Source organism: Scardinius erythrophthalmus (assembly GCF_964197995.2).
Source record: "Scardinius erythrophthalmus genome assembly, chromosome: 11".
Lineage (NCBI taxonomy): Eukaryota > Metazoa > Chordata > Actinopteri > Cypriniformes > Leuciscidae > Scardinius > Scardinius erythrophthalmus.
In genome coordinates this window covers 2585512-2609295 of record NC_138231.1, presented here as the reverse complement: position 1 = coordinate 2609295, position 23784 = coordinate 2585512, and the positions used below count along the sequence as shown (strand labels likewise).

The 23784-nt window shown below is 36.2% G+C and overlaps 2 protein-coding genes across 2 annotated transcripts in view; one reads left to right on the top strand and one right to left on the bottom strand.

The window, feature by feature from the left end:
• phactr1 (phosphatase and actin regulator 1) overlaps window positions 1–5916 on the top strand; it is a 24256-nt gene extending 18340 nt beyond the window's left edge. The window contains exons 7-13 of the mRNA XM_081379613.1: window positions 214–386; window positions 630–786; window positions 1738–1793; window positions 1876–1937; window positions 3252–3392; window positions 3875–3951; window positions 5580–5916. Of these exons, the coding sequence (XP_081235739.1) occupies window positions 214–386; window positions 630–786; window positions 1738–1793; window positions 1876–1937; window positions 3252–3392; window positions 3875–3951; window positions 5580–5595 (682 nt within the window). The 3' untranslated portion in view covers window positions 5596–5916. The remainder of the gene's footprint in view (window positions 1–213; window positions 387–629; window positions 787–1737; window positions 1794–1875; window positions 1938–3251; window positions 3393–3874; window positions 3952–5579) is intronic.
• Window positions 5917–8007: 2091 nt separating this feature from the next.
• tbc1d7 (TBC1 domain family, member 7) lies at window positions 8008–22448 on the bottom strand. The gene is made up of 8 exons (XM_081379614.1): window positions 22163–22448; window positions 20913–21031; window positions 19820–19900; window positions 18601–18791; window positions 18169–18306; window positions 17690–17835; window positions 10280–10409; window positions 8008–8423 (listed from the first exon to the last, which is right to left on the bottom strand). Exons 2-8 carry the CDS (start codon window positions 21022–21024, stop codon window positions 8337–8339), a joined length of 885 nt encoding a protein of 294 aa, XP_081235740.1. The 5' UTR covers window positions 21025–21031; window positions 22163–22448; the 3' UTR covers window positions 8008–8336.
• Window positions 22449–23784: the final 1336 nt, after the last annotated feature.

The following is a 23784-nucleotide window of genomic DNA, read 5'->3' as shown; positions in this document are numbered from 1 at the left end:
TAACACATTTTTAATAATATTTGAATAAAGGAAGACAATACATATTAAATACATGTAAAAGTCAATACATGTAAAAACTTTCAGTATTTGACTTAACTATTCTAATAAGTTACCATCTGAACTTTGCATCCCTGAAATACACACCTGTCGTGTGTGTGTGTGTGTGTGTGTGTGTGTGTGTGTGTGTGTGTGTGTGTGTGTGTGTGTGTGTAGTTCTGTACTGCAGGCGATGCCATCTGTCCTGATGGAGACGGAAGAGGAAAAGGAGAACAGAGATTCAATGCACCAAACTCCCGCCAACACACACACTCTCATCACACACACCTTCAGCACACACGAGGAAGAGGACGAGGAAGAGGAGGATGACGACGACTCGCTGTTTACAAGTACGAGATCTGGCAGGAAATACTGCATGTGATGTGTGTGTCTGTGTGTGTGTGTGTGTGTGTGTGTGTGTGTCTGTTTATGTAAACTAAATCTGTGTGTGTGTGTGTGTGTGTGTCTGTTTATGTAAACTAAATCTGTGTGTGTGTGTGTGTGTGTGTGTGTGTGTGTGTGTGTGTGTGTGTGTGTGTGTGTGTGTGTGTGTGTGTGTTTGTGTGTGTGTGTGTGTGTGTGTGTGTGCGCAGGTACACTGGCTTTAAGGGTCTTACGGAAAGATTCGCTGGCGATCAAACTGAGCAATCGCCCGTCGAAGAGAGAACTGGAGGATAAAAACATCCTCCCGATGATGAGTGACCAGGAGCGGCTGGAGTCCCGCCAGCAGATCGGCACCAAACTGACCCGGTGAGGAACACACACACACACACACACACACAAACACACCTCAAACTATAAAACCAGTACAACAAAACTTTTGGTGCCTGCAATAAAATAAATGTTATCTTGAAAATTATATTTAAAAAAAGACTTATTGTATTTCAGCTAGTTACCAATATTTCTCATTTATTTATTATTTATCTCATAATTTGATCTACTAAATTAACAAACTGAAACATAAAAATGAATACAAATCTATATAGACATTGAAAAAAATGTAAATGTCAAAAACACATCAAAATGTCTAAATTTGATGAAAATTTAAGAAAATGAAAAGTATATGATAAATATACACACACATATATGTGAAATTATATGTGAAATTAAAATTAAATATGTGAAATTAAAATTAATAAAATCTACTTAAACTTTAATGAACATTTTTATAAAAACGAAAAATAGAATTAAAAAAATAAAAATTAATAAAATTTACATAGAAATTTAAAAAAAGTATAAAAATGTCAAAAGCACAACTAAATTAATTAAACTTTTACGAAAATTAAAATGAACATGGAATTTATAGAAATTGATTTTTTTTAATAAACTCTACATAGACATTTAAAAAAAGTATAAAAATGTCAAAAGCACAACTAAATTAATAAAACTTTTACGAAAATTAAAATGAACATGGAATTTATAGAAATTGAATTTTTTTTAATAAACTCTACATAGACATTTAAAAAAAGTATAAAAATGTCAAAAGCACAACAAAATTACTAAAACTTTAACAAAATTAACATGGAATTTATAGAAATTTAAAAAAAATTTAATAAAATAGAAGCAAACTGGCAAACAAAATGCATTGCGTTTCCAGTATTTTGGTATTGTGATTAAATCGTAAATGATCACTTGCTGCTATTTTGTCAGTTTTTGTTTGTCATATTTAATAAATGAAGCTTTTTTTGGATCTGTCTCCAGTCGTCTCAGCCAGAGGCCGTCAGCTGAAGAACTGGAGCAGAGAAACATCCTCAAACGTAAGACAAGCTGTCACTCAAACACAAGCATCACGAGTCCGTGAGCTTCAGACTCAGTGTTTGCTCTCTGTCTCTCGTTCAGCTCGCAACGAGCAGGAGGAGCTGGAGGAGAAACGCGAGCTGAAGAAGCGGCTCTCCAGGAAGGTGAGGTTTCCCCAAATCCTGAGCTTTTTGGCTGTTTCTATAGCAACAAGCTATTCTAGGTGGCGGCACAGATTAGATTAGTTACGCAACATCTTTAGGTGCGTTTCGTTTCATTTCCTCTGCGCTTTGTGTGTTTAGCAGGGGTGGACTTGAGTGAATTACAGATACTACCGGTCAAATATTACTCCATTACAAGTAAAAGCTGTAAAGAAAGCTTTTAGAATGTTATAAAACCTAGAAATTAAACTGAAATGAATACAGCTTTAACAAACTGCAAAACAGAAAGAGCTGTTAGCCATGGATGTGCGCCGAGGATCTGTCTTCGTCCCGTTTTGCCATCAGTTGATCAGTGTTCGAAGACAATGATGGGAAATCGCTGAACTTCATGACACATGACCCTGCACGAGTGATCACTGATAGGCTGTCTGTCACCTGCAAAACACCAATCATGTTTTAGAGATGAAAAAAAATCATCCCGACTGACGTTACTACTTTCTACTCAAGGACATTGACAGAAATGTAATGGAGTAAAAAGATATTTGTTTTTCAATTGTTGTGAAGAAAAAAATAATACTCCACGTAAAGTACAGATACTCAAAAAGTGTACTTAAAGGGGTGGTGTAATGCCCTTTTCACCAGATGTAAATTAAGTCTTTGCGTTTTAGCTCTAAATATCCCACAGATATTTTTATATAACATGTTAAAATTGTCACTTTTTGAGGGTGAGCAAAAACACACAGTTTTGTGTGTGTCCCTTTAAATGCAAATGAGCTGCTGCTCCCGGCACAGGGGGCGGAGCTTCAAGAGCTTGCGTCCTTTTACCTCACACACTCACACACACGCACTGAACATTTCTAAAACATTTAGCCTTTTATGTTCAAACCGAAGTCAGAAAGATGAAGAGACTCAAGAAGAAGTGACAACATTTCTGAACGGTTAGTTGGTGGATTTATGAAGCTGATTTGTAGTTATCTTCTAGTCATTGATTAGCATATTCTGTCTTGATAATCTATAAATCGTGTTCAGGGGGCGGGGTTTATGTAAATTCTAGGGTTGGTGATGTCACTAACCCGGGAGGAATGTGGTGTAGTCTCTACCAGCCGTTTGTTGTAGTCCTTAAAAAGCGATTTCTGTAAAAGCAAATATCTCCCTTTGCTTTGAACTTTGAGCATTGTAACTTTGCAGATGTTGTTTATGCTCAAACAGCAACATTACACACTAACTAAAGTTAGAAAAGTCAAATCATAATCAACCACCCCTTTAAATACAGTCCTCAAGTACATGTCGTTTGTTCTGTCCACCTCTGGTGTTCAGCTGAGCCAGAGACCCACCGTGGAGGAGCTCCGAGAGGCCAAGATTCTCATCCGCTTCAGCGATTACGTGGAAGTGGCCGAAGCTCAGGATTACGACCGGCGAGCAGACAAACCCTGGACGAGACTCACCGCTGCCGATAAGGTCCCGCATCATCACACTGCACAACATCACACACTGTTCTGACACTGACACATCCTCATGGTTGATGGCTGACTCTGAATCAACATGCACCAGTGCTATCAAACAAGTATTCATTACTTCAATGAGCTCATTGTTTCTGCATTAAATTATTACATTGATTAAATTGTTTTATTTAAATGTAAAAAAAATTTTTTACTAACTGTGATTTGTAAATGTACATTTCTGAAATGCATAACTTAGAGTTTCCTCTGATAACAGATCACTGTAAATTGTAATGTGGACTCATGCATTTTCTGTAAAGCTGCTTTGAAACGATGTGTGTGTGAAAAGCGCTATACATATAAATGTGAATTGAATTGAATGGTTTAACATTTAATAATTTTAGTTTTACTGTAATTTTACTGTTAAAAATTTGTTTTATATATATATATATATATATAGAAGTAGCACTGCATGGCTGATTCTGGATTTGTCTCTCACAGGCTGCCATACGCAAAGAACTCAATGAGTTCAAAAGCACAGAGATGGAGGTGCATGAGTCGAGTCGACATCTAACCAGGTGACCACACACACACTCTTATGTGCACACTCACACACACACACTCACACTCTTATGTGCACACTCACACACACACACACTCACTCACTCACACTCACTCTCACATACACACTCACACACACACACTCTCACATACACACTCACACACGCACACTCTCTCATGTGCACACTCACACTTACTCACACTCACACACACACACACGCACACTCTCTCATGTGCACACTCACACTTATTCACACTCAAACACTCATACTCACTCACACACACACACACGCACATTTCTGACAAAATGTTAATTGCTGCAGTAAATGTGTAAAATATATATAAAAAATCGGGTTGAGTGAATGATTCAATGACTCGCTCATAAAGACTTCACTTGTTTCATTACTGGATGAATCAGTGTTTTTGAACGAATCTCTTGAACGAATGATTCAGTGACAAACACATGTTTAAAAGTCTCTAGTCTCCACCTACTGGTGTAACGCTGCAATGAGACAATATTTATTTGAAGCTCAAGTGACTTTCAAAAGGTGATTAATCATGCAGTTCTACAGCGTAGTGTGAATATGGTTTAACTCTTGGCACTCAGATCAAAAATGATCAAAGAAAAGCTGTTAAAAATGCAGCTGCAAGTTTTCCGGTTTAAAACACTAGTCAACATTTGAAGCGGATCAAAACCTTTCATCAAAGATATACATGAATTTTGAACAATACCTGTAAGAGCCATTTTAATGCAATTATATATTTGTCCAGTAGGGGGCGCTCTGACATTGGTATATCAGGAGCACATGGGTAATTAGACAACAGGTGTGTTAGTACTGGAGAAGCACCCAGTGTTCTGACCGTGTTAAGCCATGTACTAGAGGAATACCGTGCTGACATGCTGACCGTGCTTATAGGGTTGTAATGTGTTGGACTGAGCTTAATGGTGTTTAACCATGCTTCACTGATGAAGAGTGATGGTCAAGGACATTCGTGACCCTGGATCCCAAAACCAGTCTCGAGTCGCACGGGTATATCTGTGGCAATAGCCAACAATACATTGTACGGGTCAAAATTATCAATTTTTCTTTTATGCCAAAAATCATGAGGATATTCAGTAAAGATCATGTTCCATGGAGATATTTAGTAAATTTCCTACCATAAATATATAAAACATGTATTTCTGTGAGTGAATGCAGCACAATCGCCAACATAAATGAACAACTTTAAAGGAGATTTTCTCAATGTTTCGATTTTTAGATTCTAGATATTTTTAATAGTTGTATCTCGGCCAAATATTGTCATATCATAACAAACCATAGATCAATGGAAAGCTTATTTATTCAGCTTTCAGATGAAGTTTACATCTCAATTTCATAAAATTGACCCATGCAGGGTCACATATGGAATATGGACAATGTTCATGCGCTGTATTTGCACGGTATGGACACAACATGCTTTGAACTACATATACACGTTATACACGTTAGTTCATTACTCGCTCCTATTACCTGTTACAATACCCGTTCTTGTCTTCGGACAACTTTGATGAACTGTCGACTGCTGTAGATGTCATCAAGTCATGCTCATTGCATTGTGGGATGGGTATCATGTTGTTTCTGACCCAGTCTGATGTTCTCCACAGGTTTCATCGGCCGTAGTGACGAACCAGTCGACCAGCGAACTCTCTCTTATGGAGCCGTTAAGACTTTAATGGGACTCTGAACAGCGGCACACTTATCAGGAATCAGGAATCACACGGTTCAGAGCGACAGATCCCGAGCGGATCCTCGGACTCTCGCCACACGTACATGTGCTGGTGGAGATAAACCGGAAGTGTGCCGATATTTCTGTATATTCTGATGATATCACATGCTCTTCGCCATGAGTTTCTCTTTCTTTTCCTCCAGGCGATGGGTTTTAATGCCGCAGAAATGATGGAGTTGATTTCCTACATGTATGAAGTGATTCCACAGATTCCTTTTAGCTTTTAAAAACATGGAAACCAACTTCTTTATTGAGCGCAGACCACATTATTACACACAAAACATAGCCTACACTTCCTGCGCTTTTCATTTTGGACATTTATGCATCTGTCAGACGCTTTTATCCAGTGCATTTTTTTATCAGTTTATGCATTCCCTTGGGAATCAAACCCAAGAGCTTGGCGTTGCTAACGCTGCTAATGCTACTAGAAAAGGTTTTTCAGAATCACAAAAACGTCTTAAGAGAGGACCTATTATGCCCTTCTACAACGTCCTGTTTCTAGGCTCTACCAGAACAGGTTTTCCTGCTTGAATGTTGATTATTTTCAACGAGTCGGTGTTTCCCAAAAACACAGTTCTAACGAGCACTCGCAAACATCATCGCAGAGTTGTGTGTCTGGAGCGACAGATCTCCTGTGGTTAGAAGAAGAGTCTCTAGTTTTCATGACGTGTGGACTCAATGAATCCTGATCTTGAGCAGAATAAGATGACATTCAGTGCAATCTATATCTTTTATTTAGAATACATACAAATGTCATTTACATCTTTTAGTTTGTCGAGAGATTTAGGTGCGCATGTGTGAACGAGCTCTAGTGTAAGAACGAGTCTATGAGTGAATCTGGAAATAAAGCAAAATAACTGAGAAAAATGAGCAATAGTCCTCAGATGTCATGTCTGTAGTTTATAACAAAACATCTAGCGTTAAATCGATCTCAAACAGACTCATTAACAGTTGTTATTACTCCATCACCTGTGTGACGTCAATAACCAACATGTTTGAACGACCAATTTGCGACAATATGGTTTCTGGAAACAGTCGAGACTGGCTAGTTGATTTCTTCAACGATGTATCGTACTGAAGAACAAGTTACGGTGTTGTACGGGAAACTCACTCCTGTTTAGTTCCTGTCTCTATGAAGCCCCTCCTCCTGAAAAGCACACTGTGCTCTGATTGGTCGGTTGGAGCAGTGTGTTGTGATTGGTCGAACGCTTCGAGTGTGTTTGGGAAATGTCCCGCCCCTTACCATAACCACCAGTTTAACACACTACTAACTAACTCAACCAGGCCCCGCCCCTTTATTCTGCGCATTAATTATTATAATTGACATAATAGGTCCTCTTTAACCAATAGCATTAAAGCAGACTTGTGTCATGCCCACAATACTGACCAATCACAGCGGAGACGTTCCCGACAGGCTCGTGCTGAGCAACAGGACAGAGCAATAATGTGATTGTCTGACTGTATATTTATGGCTTTTTTTTCCTTTTCTCTTTTGTCTCGATATGCGCTCAACGGCGCTCGGTCATGTGATCCAGTCGGTCATGTGATCCAGTCGGTCATGTGATCGAGTGTAGGGCGCACCCTTTAAACTCTACAGGGCGTCCCTGTTGCCAAAATAAAAACCAAAACATTCAAGAAACTCACAATAATCAGTGTTGCATTTTGTATTTTAGTAACAATGAACACAAAAATTGTAATAGTAACACTTTACAATAAGGTTTCATTAGTTAACTACAATTGTTATTATTAGTGTTAATGTTCATTTCAACATTTACTTCCACATTTTACAATAAGGTTTCACTTGTTCACATGAACTAACAATGAATAATACTTTTAAAGCATTTATTAATATTTCAACATTTACTCATATGTTATTGAAATCAAAAGTTGTATCTGTTAATATTTAATGGATGAGATAAACTAACGTTTACAAAATGAATGAATACTCTATTGAATGTATTGCTCATTGTTAGTTAATACGTCAATTAATAGTAACAAACGGGACCTTATTGTAATTTGTTACATTTTTATAAATGAAATGTATTTGTAAACATTAATTAATGCACTGTGAACTAACATGAACAAATGTATTTTTATTAACTGCGACGTTAAAGGTTGTAATAAATATATTTCTCACTGTTAGTTATTCGCACATTAGCTAATGTTAACAAAACACGAGAGCGTACTGTAAATGCTACTATTGTACATTTTTATGTTAATATATTATTTATAAACATTTTTAACTGACTTTGATACTGAACATGTTGGCAGGGCATTAAATGAAAAAAATCATCCAAAAAAAAAAGTATTATTTATATTTCTGTCTTTATTTATTCACACTCATCCATTTTCTTTTTTCTGTGGATCATGTAAAGGGACTTTTTGAGAATTTGAAGCACTTTTCCAGATCAGAAAAATCTTGTGTTCCAGGAAAAGACGGTTTGGAATAATCTGTTGATTTCTGTGACCTCACACACACACACACACACACACATGTTTTCTGTTTCTCTCTCTAGAGAGCGAGCGAGCATGTGGTGTAACGTACTGTCACTCCTGAATGATGTGTGCAGATTCTGATGTAAAGGAACCTAATAAAAGATGAACGACACACACGTGTGCTTGAGTTCCTGTCGTCTCACACCGCGTGCATGGGCGTCCCGCAGTGTTTGTGCCACAGATCGATGGCTTTGGTGACGATGGCGTCTGTGTTCTCCTGTGGCAGCTGTAGAGAGAGTGTGTGAGATCTTTACACACACGCGTTTGTTAAACATCAGACAGAAAGGTCAATTACTGGGTTCAACATAAGGTCAATAAACATCATCAGTGGCATAGTGTTATTTAATATAGAGAGGAAAATAAATAATTCCTTGTTTTTTTTAATATTTAATTATTAAGAAAAATTCTAAATTTTTATTTCAGTATTTTTTGTTAATTTTAGTTAAAGTTTTAGAAATGTTGTTGTTTTGTCATGCTTAGCATGCATTTTAAAATATTTAATTATAAATAAATAAAATTATAAAAAAACTTCCAGTATTTTTTTTGTTAATTTTAGTTAGTGTTTTTGTCATGTATTTTAAAATATTTAATTATTTAAAAAATTATACATTTTTATTTCAGTATTTTTTGTTAATTTTAGTAAGTTTTAGTAATGTTGTTTTGTCATGCTTAGAGTATTTTAAATGCGGGTGCATATAAACATCAGACAAAAAAAGTCAAGTACAGAAAAGTGATTTTCTGGGTTCAATATGAGGTCTATAAACATCATTTGTGGCATAGTGTTATTTATTATAATGAGGAAAGTAAAATAATTCCTAATTCCTCAATTAGAAAAACAGTAGATCATATAATAAAAAAGTTTTATGAATTTTGTTGTGGTTTTGTCATGTTTGGAATATGTTAATATTAAAAAAAAAAAAATTATATATATATATATATATATATATATATATATATATATATATATATATAAAACATTTTTCAGGGGGTTTTTTGGTTAATTTAAGTTAAAGTTTTATCAATTTTGTTGTGTTTTTGTCTTGTTTAGAAATATTAAAGAGAAATGTAAAACAAATGTAAAATGTACTTAAAATTACTCAGTTATTGCTGTATCTGAAAAAGTTTTTCAATATTTTTCAAGTTTTTAGTTGTCCAAAAATGATATATTTAAGTTTTAGTTATTTTAAATGAGAAATGTTGCTGTAGCTAAAAAAGTTTTGTAATATTTAATTTCAGGAAACTGAAAGTTTATTTTATTTCAAGTAACAATAAAAAAAAAAAAAAAATCAGTTTTAGTTATTATCTATAATAACTGTCTATGGGACGAGAGCACTGGAGGATTTGAAAGAAGAAATACAAAACTGTTATGTCACAGATCAATTAACATGGACTGAACCAGAGCCCGTCTACGGAGAGCCTTGGCACTTCCTATTAGCCCCATTGTATAGATGGTTGGTTGCAGTTCCATTAGAATTCCACTGGAGGTGATCGCGGGCGAGTGCAGACTGAATGGGAGTCTATGGGGCTAGACGGCTAAATGTGTCTCTTTCACCCAATTACCGTTGAGAAATCTCAGATTTTATTGTAGGTTTTGCAAGTTCAACATGGGTTATAGGTCGAAAGTTGAATGAACGAGTACTTATTTCTTTTCGATTTCTTACAGGTTGAGTTGTTGTTGCCCATAACACGCTAGCATTCTGCTAATGACGTCAGCATTCTGACGTCATTGACATTTTAAAAGACTTTTTAAACCAAATAAGTGACTCTAAAAAATCTAACACCCAGCAATGTGTAATTTCTTTGCATCTCCTTTCGAATACAACATTCAAATTACTAGACAAAAAATTATATCCTGAGAAAAGTGGATTTTGATTGGTATTTCGCCATAGACCTCCATTCATTCTGCACTCGCCTGCGAGCGCCCCCGCATGGACAGAGACGTGTTACTGCAGCCAGTCCAGAAACCGGAAATAAGCAGAGAGTGCCAATTCTCTTCCTATTAGACATTCTCTGACTGAACCCAGAACATTCCTTTAAAATAATAAACGTTTGCACATGTAACTGAATGAATGAAGTGCTTACGTTAGACAGGAAGTTGTAGACTCCATCCGGGTGACTGATTCCCATCAGCAGGATCTTATAACTGAGCAGAATCTCCACGGCAACAAACACCAGAATCTTACAGGAGCCGCTGATCACCTTATCCCACACCCTGCCGGCCAATCACACGACAGCACAGTCAACCAATCAGCCAATCACAACAAACCAGAAATGACAACTGGACTACTCATGAAACATAATGAGGTCATGTGACAGTATGGTTGACTGACAGAAGTCAGTGAACTACAATTAAAAATGCATAAAAAAAAATATCAATAATAAAAATGTTAATAACTGTTTTTATTTGTCAAAAATAATAGAAAAAAAATCCAAAACTGTTCTGCATGGTTATTGAACACTAATTTTTTTAAACATTATTAAACCTTTTTATTATTATAATAAATATTATTATTTATTATAGTCAAAAAGGAAATATTAATATCAATACTGTATGTTCTGCATGGTTATTGAACACTTAAACCAACATAATTTTTTTTTTACAAAAGTTATAAAGTATAATAGTAATAATAATAAATGTTGTAATTATTACAGTCAAAATATCAGAAATTTAAAAAAATATATATATATTTTCTGCATGGTTCTTGAACACTTACAACAACATTAAAATTACTATTATTATAGTGTCAAATAGTAAAAAAAATCAATAAAAATACTGTATGTTCTGCATTGTTATTGAACATTTAAAACAACATAAAAATTATTTAAAACTAATAAAGTAATAACAATAATACATTAGTAGAGTGTTAGTAGAGTATTTGTAGAGTATTTGTAGAGTATTAGTAGAGTGTTAGTAGAGTAATAGTAGAGTGTGAGTAGAGTGTTAGTAGAGTAATAGTAGAGTGTTAGTATAGTAATAGTAGTGTTAGTAGAGTAATAGTAGAGTGTTAGTAGCGTAATAGTAGAGTGTTAGTAGAGTGTTAGTAGCGTAATAGTAGAGTGTTAGTAGAGTGTTAGTAGAGTAATAGTAGAGTGTGAGTAGAGTGTTAGTAGAGTAATAGTAGAGTGTTAGTATAGTAATAGTAGAGTGTTAGTAGAGTAATAGTAGAGTGTTAGTAGCGTAATAGTAGAGTGTTAGTAGAGTGTTAGTAGCGTAATAGTAGAGTGTTAGTAGAGTAATAGTAGTGTTAGTAGAGTAATAGTAGAGTGTTAGTAGAGTAATAGTAGAGTGTTAGTAGCGTAATAGTAGAGTGTTAGTAGAGCAATAGTAGAGTGTTAGTAGCGTAATAGTAGAGTGTTAGTAGAGTGTTAGTAGAGTAATAGTAGTGTTAGTATAGTAATAGTAGAGTGTTAGTAGTGTTAGTAGAGTAATAGTAGAGTGTTAGTAGAGTGTTAGTAGAGTAATAGTAGAGTGTTAGTAGAGTAATAGTAGAGTGTTAGTAGCGTAATAGTAGAGTGTTAGTAGAGTGTTAGTAGAGTAATAGTAGTGTTAGTATAGTAATAGTAGAGTGTTAGTAGTGTTAGTATAGTAATAGTAGAGTGTTAGTAGAGTAATAGTAGAGTGTTAGTAGAGTAATAGTAGAGTGTTAGTAGAGTGTTAGTAGAGTAATAGTAGTGTTAGTAGAGTGTTAGTATAGTAATAGTAGAGTGTTAGTAGAGTAATAATAGTAGGATTACTGAGAGTTTTCGCCATCTCACTTCCTGTTTCGAATGCGCATGCGTCGCGTCTGAGCGCGTTGTTGTCTTTGGAGCTCCATCGATTGATTTATAATTCTTGATTTCTCTTTAAACTCACTTACAACGAACATTTTCTACTTTTCCTCACCTCATAGTTATAACGCGGATTGTTGAGCAGACGCGTCTCAAGCCTTGTGATCCAACGCTGGATACTCTTATAGGTTACGTCCGTGGATCACGGCTGAACGCGTCTTCTCCGCACTCATTTAAGTTACAAACAAACATTTTTTCGCCTATCGTGCGTCTACTCTACACCCGTACCACAGAAAAGACGGATTATATCCAAGACTTAAGCCATAAATTAGTATTAATATTGATAGCACCACTGGTAGCGTCGTTGCTAACTTAACTTACTGTCCATCTGTTAAAATGGCGAATATATCAAATGTAAGTAGTCTACCTTTTGGTGCAGGTGAGGACACATTTGAGCTGCACGCGGTGCAGTCTGAGCTGGAAGCTGTTGAGAAACAGATCCACGACCTTTTAGTAAGAAAAGCCGAGCTGATAGACCGGCGTTTGGCTCTCGAAACATCACGTGCCGAGGCACACAAATCAGAGATTAATGTTACTAACCCGCTGACTCCGACCTCATCTACTCCGTGCGTTCCTCAACATCGGTCCCGAACGTCGAGGTCGCGATCAGCCATGGTCTCGTTCACTCCGGCTCCAACATGCCATCACGAAGCCTGGATTTTTCCGCAGCGGAAGTCGCGAGTCAGGTCTAGACCAAGAAAACTCTCTCCGACCCTCCCGGTTTTCGAGATATCCACACAAAACCGCTTCTCCCCTCTTCGCGAAACAGAACGCGATGCTGTGATCATCGGCGATTCCATCGTTCGACACGTACACGTTACGTTAAATAAAAGTAAGGTGCATAGTCACTGCTTTCCTGGTGCTCGTGTTTCTGAAATCGCTGCTCACGTTCCCGAGATTCTGAACGAGCGCGTCGGAACCGTTGTCCTGCACGCGGGAGTGAACGACATCAGACTGCGCCAAACGGAGGTTTTGAAGAAAGACTTCAGGAATCTGATCGATACGGTACGCAGCACATCGCCTGATATAACGATTATTGTGTCAGGACCGCTTCCCACGTATCGACTAGGTCATGAAAAGTTTAGTAGATTATTTGCGCTTAATGAATGGTTAATGTCATGGTGCAATGAGCAGAAACTTCTCTTTGTAAATAATTGGAATCTGTTTTGGGAGCGTCCTAGGCTTTACCGTGCTGATGGCTTACACCCAAGCAGATTCGGATCGGATCTTCTGTCAGATAACATCTCCAAAATGTTAAATACCTTTTGACTAGTAAACAAAAGTCCAAATCATAGTCTCTGCTGCACCAATTTAACTGATATAAATAGTGTAGAACATTGCATAGAAACTGTGTCTATTCCTCGTTTAGTGAGATCAAATCATAAATCTACTGCAGGATCTAGAAAAAATCTAATTGTTATTAAACCAGAAAATGTTGCTATTGGTAATCAAAAACAATTTTTAAAGCTAGGTCTTCTATACATTAGATCACTCACACCTAAGGCAGTTATTGTAAATGAAATAGTCACAGATAATAGCTTCGATGTACTTTGCCTTACTGAAACCTGGCTTAAACCAAATGATTATTTCGGTTTAAATGAGTCTACTCCATCAGGATACTCCTATAAGCACGAGCCCCGTCTGAATGGTCGTGGCGGCGGTGTTGCAACAATCTATAGAGATTTTCTCAATGTTACTCAGAAAACGGGTTATAAGTTTATTTCATTTGAAGTACTTGTACTAAATGTTACGCTCTTAGATGTTCGAAAAACATCCCTATTATCTCTAGCCTTGGCTACCGTATATAGACCGCCTGGGCCTTACGCTGATTTCCTAAAAGAGTTTGCAGATTTTCTCTCAGACCTATTAGTTAACTTCGATAAAGCATTAATTGTTGGAGACTTTAATATCCATGTAGATAATCAAAATGATGCGTTAGGGGCTGCGTTTACAGATTTATTAAACTCCTTTGGGGTCAAGCAAAACATTACCGGACCGACTCATCGATTTAATCATACACTCGATTTAATTATATCACATGGAACCGATCCAACCGATATAGATATCATTCCACAAAGTGACGATGTCACTGACCATTACATGGTAACTTGCATATTACGTACTCCTGTAATATATCATGCTGCGCCGCGTTATCGATTAGGCAGAACAATCCTTCCATTAACCATAGATAATTTTTCAAACAGCTTATCGGATCTGTCTCAGCTGCTCAGTGAACCCAAACAAACAGATGAACTTGAGGAATTAACTAGCACTATGAGCACCATTCTCTCTGGATCATTGGATATTGTTGCGCCCATTAGATTAAAAAAGGTCAGAGAGAAAAGTAAAGCACCATGGTACAACAGTACTACGCGTGTTCTAAAGAGAGAAACCCGTAATTTAGAGCGTAAATGGAAACAAACCAACTTAGAGGTTTTTAGAATCGCATGGAAAGACAGTATGTCACGTTATAAAAAGGCCCTAAAAGCGGCCAGGGCTGAGCATCTCCGCAAACTAATAGAAAACAACCATAACAATCCTAAGTTCTTATTTAACACCGTGGCGAGACTAACAAATAAACAGATGTCTCCTGAACAAAGTATTCCATTACAGTTTAGTAGTAATGATTTCATGAAGTTCTTCACTGAGAAAATAGAAAACATCAGAACCACAATTGTAAACGTTCAATCCTCAATCGCGCCTTATAATTCAGCCTCAATTATCACGCCGCAAGAACAATTACAGTGCTTCACAACTATAGAACAAAAAGAGTTAAATAAACTTTTTACTTCATCTAAAACAACAACATGTTTATTAGATCCCATACCAACTAAACTATTGAAAGAAGTGTTACCTGTAGTGGAAGAGCCTCTCCTCAATATTATTAACTCGTCTTTATCTTTAGGTTATGTTCCAAAAACATTTAAACTGGCAGTTATAAAACCTCTCATTAAGAAACCACAATTAGATCCGAATAATCTAGTAAATTATAGACCCATTTCAAATCTACCTTTTATGTCTAAAATACTAGAAAAAGTTGTGTCCGCTCAACTGGGCTCTTTCTTACAAGAAAATGACACCTATGAAAAGTTTCAGTCTGGATTCAGGCCGCATCATAGCACTGAAACTGCGCTCGTTAAAATCACAAATGATTTACTTTTAGCTTCTGACCAAGGCTGTATCTCAATATCAGTTTTACTTGATCTTAGTGCTGCGTTCGATACTATAGATCATACAATACTCTTAGATCGACTACAAAATTATACTGGTGTTCAAGGACAAGCATTAAGCTGGTTTAGATCGTATTTATCTGACCGCTACCATTTTGTTTATTTAAATGGAGAAAAATCTATCATAACTCCAGTAAACTATGGAGTGCCGCAGGGATCTGTGTTAGGCCCTCTATTATTCTCAATATATATGCTACCACTTGGAAATATTATAAGGAAACATGGAATTAGTTTCCATTGTTATGCTGATGACACTCAAATCTATATTTCATCACGGCCAGATGAAAACGCTAAATTATCCAAATTGACAGAGTGTGTTAAAGATATAAAAGATTGGATGACGCATAATTTTCTTTTATTAAATCCAGACAAGACAGAGGTACTACTTATCGGTTCAAAAAACCGCCCACAAAACCTCCTTCAATACAACTTTAACATAGTAGGGTGTCCTGTTACTTTATCCTCTACAGTAAAAGACCTGGGTGTTATATTAGACTGCAACCTGTCTTTTGAAAATCATATTTCATAGGTTACAAGAACAGCCTTTTTCCACCTTAGAAACATTGCTAAGCTACGTAATATGCTATCAGTTTCTGACGCAGAAAAGTTAGTTCATGCATTCATGACCTCGAGACTAGATTACTGTAATAAGTTATTAGCCGGTTGTCCTGCATCCTCAATAAACAAGCTACAGTTAGTCCAAAATGCCGCCGCTAGAGTTCTAACTAGATCAAGAAAATATGATCATATAACACCGATTTTATCATCCCTACATTAGTTACCTATAAAGTCCCGTATTAATTACAAGGTATTGCTACTGACTTATAAAGCCCTAAACGGCTTAGCTCCAGTCTATTTAATGGATCTTCTATCGCCCTATAATCCATCGCGCTCTTTAAGGTCACTAAATTCGAGGCTTTTGGTCATACCTAGGATATCTAGGTCCACCAAAGGAGGGAAAGCATTTTCACATTTAGCACCAAAACTCTGGAATAGTCTTCCGGATACTGTTCGTTGCTCAGACTCGCTCTCCCAGTTTAAAACTAGATTAAAGACGCATCTCTTCAGCCAGGCATTCATATAATACTTTTAATTCTACAGTTAAATCCGACCTCTAGTTCATAAACGCCAGAGGAGAACTGGCCCCCGACTGAGCCTGGGCTCTCCCAAGGTTTTTTTTTCTCCATTAGGTCACCTGATGGAGTTTTTCGGTTCCTTGCCACTGTTGCCTTTGGCTTGCTCAGTTGGGGATATTTGGGGATATTTAATTTAATTAATCAATCAACGATACTATTGATCAGCATTACCGAACGTAGACGTTCCACTAGAAACAAACATTGATGTATTGTTCTAATTTATTACTGTGAAGCTGCTTTGATACAACCTGTGTTGTGAAAAGCGCTATATAAATAAACTTGACTTGACTTGACTTGACTTGTTAGTATAGTAATAGTAGAGTGTTAGTATAGTAATAGTAGAGTGTTAGTAGAGTAATAGTAGTGTTAGTATAGTAATAGTAGTGTTAGTGTTAGTAGAGTGTTAGTAGAGCGTTAGTAGAGTAATAGTAGAGCGTTAGTAGAGTGTAAGCAGTGTTAATAGAGTGTTAGTAGAGTGTTAGTAGAGTAATAGTAAAGTGTGAGTAGTGTTAGTATAGTAACAGTAGAGTGTTAGTAGAGTAATAGTAGAGTGTTAGTATAGCAATAGTAGAGTGTGAGTAGAGTGTTAGTAGAGTGTTAGTAGAGTAATAGTAGAGTGTTAGTAGAGTATTTGTAGAGTATTAGAGTGTTAGTAGAGCGTTACCAGAGTGTTAATAGAGTGTTAGTAGAGTATTAGTATAGCGTTAGCAGAGTATTAGTAGTGTTAGTAGAGCGTTAGCAGTGTTAATAGTGTTAGTAGAGTGTTAGTAGAGTGTTAGTAGAGCGTTAGCAGAGTATTAGTAGAGTGTTAGTAGAGTGTTAGTAGAGCATTAGTAGAGTGTTTGTAGAGTGTTAGTAGAGTGTTAGTAGAGCATTAGTAGAGCATTAGTAGAGTGTTTGTAGAGTGTTAGTAGAGCGTTAGTAGAGCGTTAGCAGAGTGTTAGTAGAGCGTTAGTAGAGTATTAGTAGAGTATTAGTAGAGCGTTAGCAGAGTATTAGTAGTGTTAGTAGAGTGTTAGAGTATTAGTAGAGCGTTAGTAGAGTGTTAGTAGAGCGTTAGCAGAGTATTAGTAGAGTGTTAGTAGAACGTTAGCAGAGTATTAGTAGAGTGTTAGTAGAGTGTTAGTAGAGCATTAGCAGAGTATTAGTAGAGTACTAGTAAAGTGTTAGTAGAGCGTTAATCTCTTCTGCATGTTTATTGAACTCTTAAACACATTTAGAAATGCATGAAAAATGTATAATAAGCATCAGAATAACTGTTATTATTAGTGTGATGAGTGAGTGTGTGATGACTGCACCTCTGCAGGCTGGACTCCGGTAAACACCCGGCGAAGCAGCGTCTGAACCAGAGCCGGTACGGCAGCGAGTGAAGAGACCCAGAAGACTTCAGATGAGCCAGAAGACAAGCGTCCTCCTGAGACAAGAAGTGCTCCAAACTCTTCGGCTGCAGGAACACGAGAAGAAAACACAAGAAAACAGAAGAGAACAGAGAAGAAAAGAGTTGCTGCACCAGATAGCAAAACTGGACCGTTTTTGTGGTGCATTTATGGAGGTTTTTGTTAGTTTTGGAGCTCCGTATGTTTGGGACACCAAAAAGAAAAAAGTAAACCTGTTCTGTAGGTAACTGAACACAAAAACCATAAAAAATTATTATTTAAAAAATACATAATAAATAAATTGTAGTTATTATAATAGTGTCAACAACAAAAAAACATGAATGAATAATAATGATAAATATTAAAAAATATAAATAAAATAATGACAGGTGAGCATGTACCAGGTGAGGGATGGAGTCTCCAAACTTGAGCTTGAACTGGTTGACGAAGCAGCGGACGAGCCAGTAGCAGTCCACCGGGTCGTCCACGATCTCCTGCATCGCTCGACTGATGGCCAGGAAGTTCTCATCCTCGTCGTCCTGGAGGAAAACCATCACACACACACACCTGAGACAGTGGATTACCCATAACCCCCCACACTGCAAAACATGCTTTTCTTACTCAGTATTTTTGTCTTGTTTCCAGTCCAAACATCTGAAAATTCTTAAATCAAGAAGCATTTACTAGATGAGTAAAGTGACATTAGATATTATGTCTTGTTTTCTAGGGGGTAGATTTTTTTTTGTGTGTGTTTGTGTGTGTTGGGTAGGTTTAGGGGTCGGGTTAGTGTGTGTGTGTGTGTGTGTGTGTGTGGGTTTAGGGGCTCTCCTCACCGCAGGTCTGGGCTCGCTGCGCCGGGGAAGCCTCTGGTTCTCCAGCTGGAACATGCGCAGGTAAAGCTCGGTCAGTGGAGTGTGTGTGTGTGTGAAGCGCATGGCCGTCAGAGCGCAGCTGATGTCCTGGAACTGCTGGAGCCGACAGCGGGACACCAGCGCGTGAGAGTCGCTGTGGGGGGGCAGAATACCTGAGGACACACCAGCACACAATTAACCATGGTTCAATAATCATGCAGAGCATACAGTATTTTTTATTGATTTTTACTATTTGACATTATAATAAGTAATAATAACAATTTGGTGTAAGTGTTCAATAAACATGCACAACAGAATTTTCTAGGGCCCGAGCTGCCAGTCTCGTGATTTCAGTAAACAAGGCTTTCATTACATCATAACTGTTTCGAAAGTTTTTGAAATTTCAATGTTCAATGAGGATCTCCGTCAACCCATGATTCACGTATAATATATACAGTACTGGGCAAAAGTCTCAGGCATGTTAATCTGATCTCATCATCATCGAGTCCGTCTGTGATTACATGAAGAAACAGAAGAAACTGAGACTAAATCCAGAAGAACTGCGGGAACGTCTCCGAGACGCTTGAAGAAACCTTCCTGCAAAGCTACAGGACTGTGAAAAGCACTGGCACTTGTGTTAAAATGCTGTAAAGTGAGAATGCTTTCAAAAATAAAATCACAAATTGAATTTATTTATGATTTAACTTCTATTAACTAATTCAAATCAATATTTGGTGTAACGACCCTTTGCGTTTAAAACGGCTTTTGTCCAGGTACACTTGCGCATAGTTTCTCAGGAAGGTTTCTTCAAGCGTCTCGGAGACGTTCCCGCAGTTCTTCTGGATTTAGTCTGTCTCAGTTTCTTCTGTTTCTTCATGTAATCACAGACGGACTCGATGATGGTGAGATCAGATCAGACCGGCTGTTCTCAGACTCCTTGTGCATACACAAATCTCACTGGATTATTACAATTAATGGCAAAATAATGTTTGGAAATGTAAACTGATATTTCCTACTGACACACTACAGTAAAAGATAGAAATAACTGACTTAAAAGCATTTTTTTTTTGGGGGGGGGGGGTATATACAGTACTGTATATATATTTTTTTAATCATACCCTCATTGGTGGCTCAGCCCCCCTAATATTGAAATCCCAGAATCCCCCCTGGTCTGACAGCATATCATCGCTCATGTTCTCACCCAGTAAGACTTTCCACACGTGGATCCGGTACATGGAGGGCAGCGGAAACCTCTGACTGAACGTGCTCAACTTCTCCACATCTGAAAACACCACACACACACACACACACACTGACCATCAACAGCACTCGCAGAGCACTCGCAGATAATAAGAGTTATCAATATTTATTATTGTGAAACAATCAGTTTTGCATGGTTATGTGTAGAATCAAACCATAAAAAAGAATGGCCTACAATAACAATAATGATAATAAAAAATAGAAATGATAATAGAAAATAAAAAAAGTCAAAAGTGGATGTTTTGGATGTTGTTTTTTTACATTTAGAAAAATATTATTAATAATAATAATAATAACAAAAACTTCTGTCCAGTATGGTTATTGAACTCTTAAACCAATATTAAAAATGAGTAAAAAATTTAATAATACAAAAAATAATAATAACTTATTATTAGTGTAAAAAATAACAGGAAATAATAAACACCAACATTCAAAATAACAATAGTTATTATGAAGATTATTATTATGTATTATAGTCAAAAAGGAAAAATCAATATCAATAATGTATGCTATTGAACACTTAAACCAGCATAAAAAATATTTAAAATATAATAAAGTAACAATAATAGTTAGAAGAAGAATAACTTAAACTGTTATTTTGAATAACAGAAAATAAAAAAAACTGTTCTGCATGATAATTTAACACTTACACCAACATTAAAATTATTATTATTACTTATTATAGTGTCAAAACTAGTAAAAACAATAAAAAATAATAAAGTAATAATAACTGTTTTTATTACAGTCAAAATAAGAAAATAAAAATCTGTTCTGCATGTTTATTGAACTCTTAAACTACAATTAAAAATGCATGAAAAATGTATCATAAAAATACCAATAACTGTTTTTATTACATTTTTTAATTATTAGTGTTAAAAAGTCAAACAAAAAAGTAAAACTGTTCTGCATGGTATTTAAACACACAAAAAAATCGTACAAATTATTATTATTATTATTATTGATAACTGTTATTAATTTAACAAACTGACAAACGTCTTTAAGCCAGAGACAGCCTCGTACAGTCTGAGTCTCACCCAGTGGATTGTCCTTTAGCACGATCTCCAGGGATTTCTTCTCCTCCACTCCTCTGAATCCCACTTTCTCATAATACGTCGAGCGGAAGTTCCTCTGAGGATCTTCAGCCATGATCAAGCTGGAACAACAACATCATGATGATGATGATGATGACACTTTATTACTCATAATGAGACTGGTGACTCTATAGTGTTAGATCACATCAGTGTCACAGTTGCTATAGAACAACAATGGTATAACATTACTTTGATACAGTACCATGGTATTACCACTATAGCCCCCAAGAAGTACTTTACCTTTCCTTCCTTTAAAGAATACCACGCTCATGTAAAGTTAGTTTAACGTTTGACATTCGTTAGACGTTCCCATTAAACTATCTGTGCATTTCATGTTTTCAGCTCAGATGTACAGTATAAACACGTGTCCTCGTGGCACAAGCCTTATCTCAAGAAACAAAACATATTAATTAGCCCTATAAATCAATTGAACGATTTAACCATATGACATTATGATATCAAACTAATAATAAAATGTAGAACGTTTAAAAATATCCCTTTTATTGCACAAGGCTCTGTTTTGGGAATTCAAACAATTCAAGCAAGCTTTATAAAAAAAAATGACCAGTATAATAATCTGAAAAACAAATCTTGTGCATTATAGGGAATCATATTTTTAATACTTAACAGCTGGATTGATACCTTTAGGTCAAACGGTGTTGTCGTTTAATGGATTTACAGTATTACACACATTTAAAGTTGAAAAATTATTATTAAACATATGAAATGCCAATTCCAAAAACGGAGCCTTGTGCAATTTTGTGTATTATTTTGATATCATCATGCCATATGGTCAAAATGTTTAATAAGAATTATAGGGCTAATTAATGTATATTCTTGAGATAGGGCTTGTGCTGCAAATGACATTTGTTTATGTAAATCTGAGCTGGTTTGAGCTGAAATGCACAAAACTTGAAATGTTTAATTGGTGTGAAACCGAACGTCTAACGAATGTCAAATGTTAAACTAACTTTACCACAATAGCTCAGAGAAAGGTAAAGATAGTAATACTATGGTATTTGTGTTAGTATAGAAGTAGAACAAAAAATACAAGGTAACTTACGACAGTTATTATATATATGGTAAAACCACGGTAAACTGGTGTAAGACACGCCTGATATGTTCCTCATAGAGGAATGTCTTAAGAAGACGCATTAATGTTTAAAAATCACAGTTTATTCCACAGAACTCACCAGGCCTCAGTCTCATCCGCGGTGTTTCCTGAGCAGAGACCCGAGGAGTGATTCACCGATCCCCCGTCACATTCAGCTCACTTTCAGTCTGCAGAAGCAGGATCATCATCTTCAGATCTTCATAGGGAAACTGTGAATGAGTCTGCCTGAATCTGCAGTCTTGTGTTTGCAGCTTTCTGCCCTCGGAAGTGAATCACGTCCTCGTGTTGTTGTTGTACTACCGCCCGTGTCCGGCAGGAGGCGCTCATAGACCCCTCACTGTTACAGTTTTTCCAATTGCTAACACACAATTTTGCAAACTAGGCTGGTTTTTATCAAAATACTTAACACAATTCACAAAACCACACACCCAAACTGCAAAATACCTCATATATCCTGCAAAATGAAGCACTGCAACCAAAACTACATATAGCATTATCAAAATCAAACTTGTGCACGAAATGGCACACACTTCATTCATATTAGCAGATTTTTGTCTAACCAACTACACACTGTTTGGCATAATGAAGAGCACTCTCTCATCTTTAGTATGCTTTGCCATAATACTAAAATAGTTAAAATTGTAGAAAATTCTTCAGATTGTTCACATGTACAGAAATATTTACATTTACACACACATGCTGTTCAAACATTTTTATTTAATTTTTTTCACCAAACAGGTCAGTGCAACATATGCACAGCAGAAATATTTACATTGGACTGAACAAAAATATGCTCACAAAAAAACAGTAAACTGAAAAAGATTGAAGTGTTAACAATTAACCATTGTTTTTGGTCAGGTGACTCATGTTTCGGCCAATCAGATCATGGAGTGTCATTTTAACTGGCAGTGTTTTAAAATGGCAAACATGTGACTTTATGTCAGATTGTTGTGTGTTATACAGAGAACCATGTTCAGTGTGTTTAAAAAGTGCCATTTTGAATTGCAAAATGTGTGTAAAGCAGAAAATGTGTTTAGACTTTTGGAGACTTGAGAAGAGGTTTTGCTCTCTGTGTGACAGTTTAAATAATCGTGCTGTGCATGTCAGTTTAGTGTGTTGGCAATTGGAAAAAACTGTAATATGATACAAATAAATGTAACATACATTTATAATTAAGTTTTTTAAATATTCTTTGTGTGTGTGTGTGTGTGTGTGTGTGTGTGTGTGTGAGTGTGTGTGTGTGATGGGTAGGTTTAGAGAGAATATAATTTTTTTTCTAACAGGGTTTTTTTCTAAAACTAAATTGTTAGTTTTTTCTAACAATAAATGATTATAAAAATCATTATGTCTATGGAATGTCCCAATTTAGATAGCTAAGTAAACATAAAAAGACAAATAGAAAATGCACTCGTTCTTGACTGAATAACTTTTTAAAACTATATTTGTAATGTATATTTTATTTATAAACAGCAGTGTTATTTTACATTTGATCAAAAATCAAAGTCCAAACTGAAAATGAAAATTAAGTAAGGAAGATTGGATAGACAAGACCAGACGGTGTTTGTTTCAGTTATCTTCTTTATTGTTACTCATTTTACCTACAATCATAATAAAATAAACATGAAAACTTTTGCGGTGATCTGTGGTATCAAACCAGCATTTGAGTCCAGTTGAATATCAAGAACAGCTGATAACATAAAT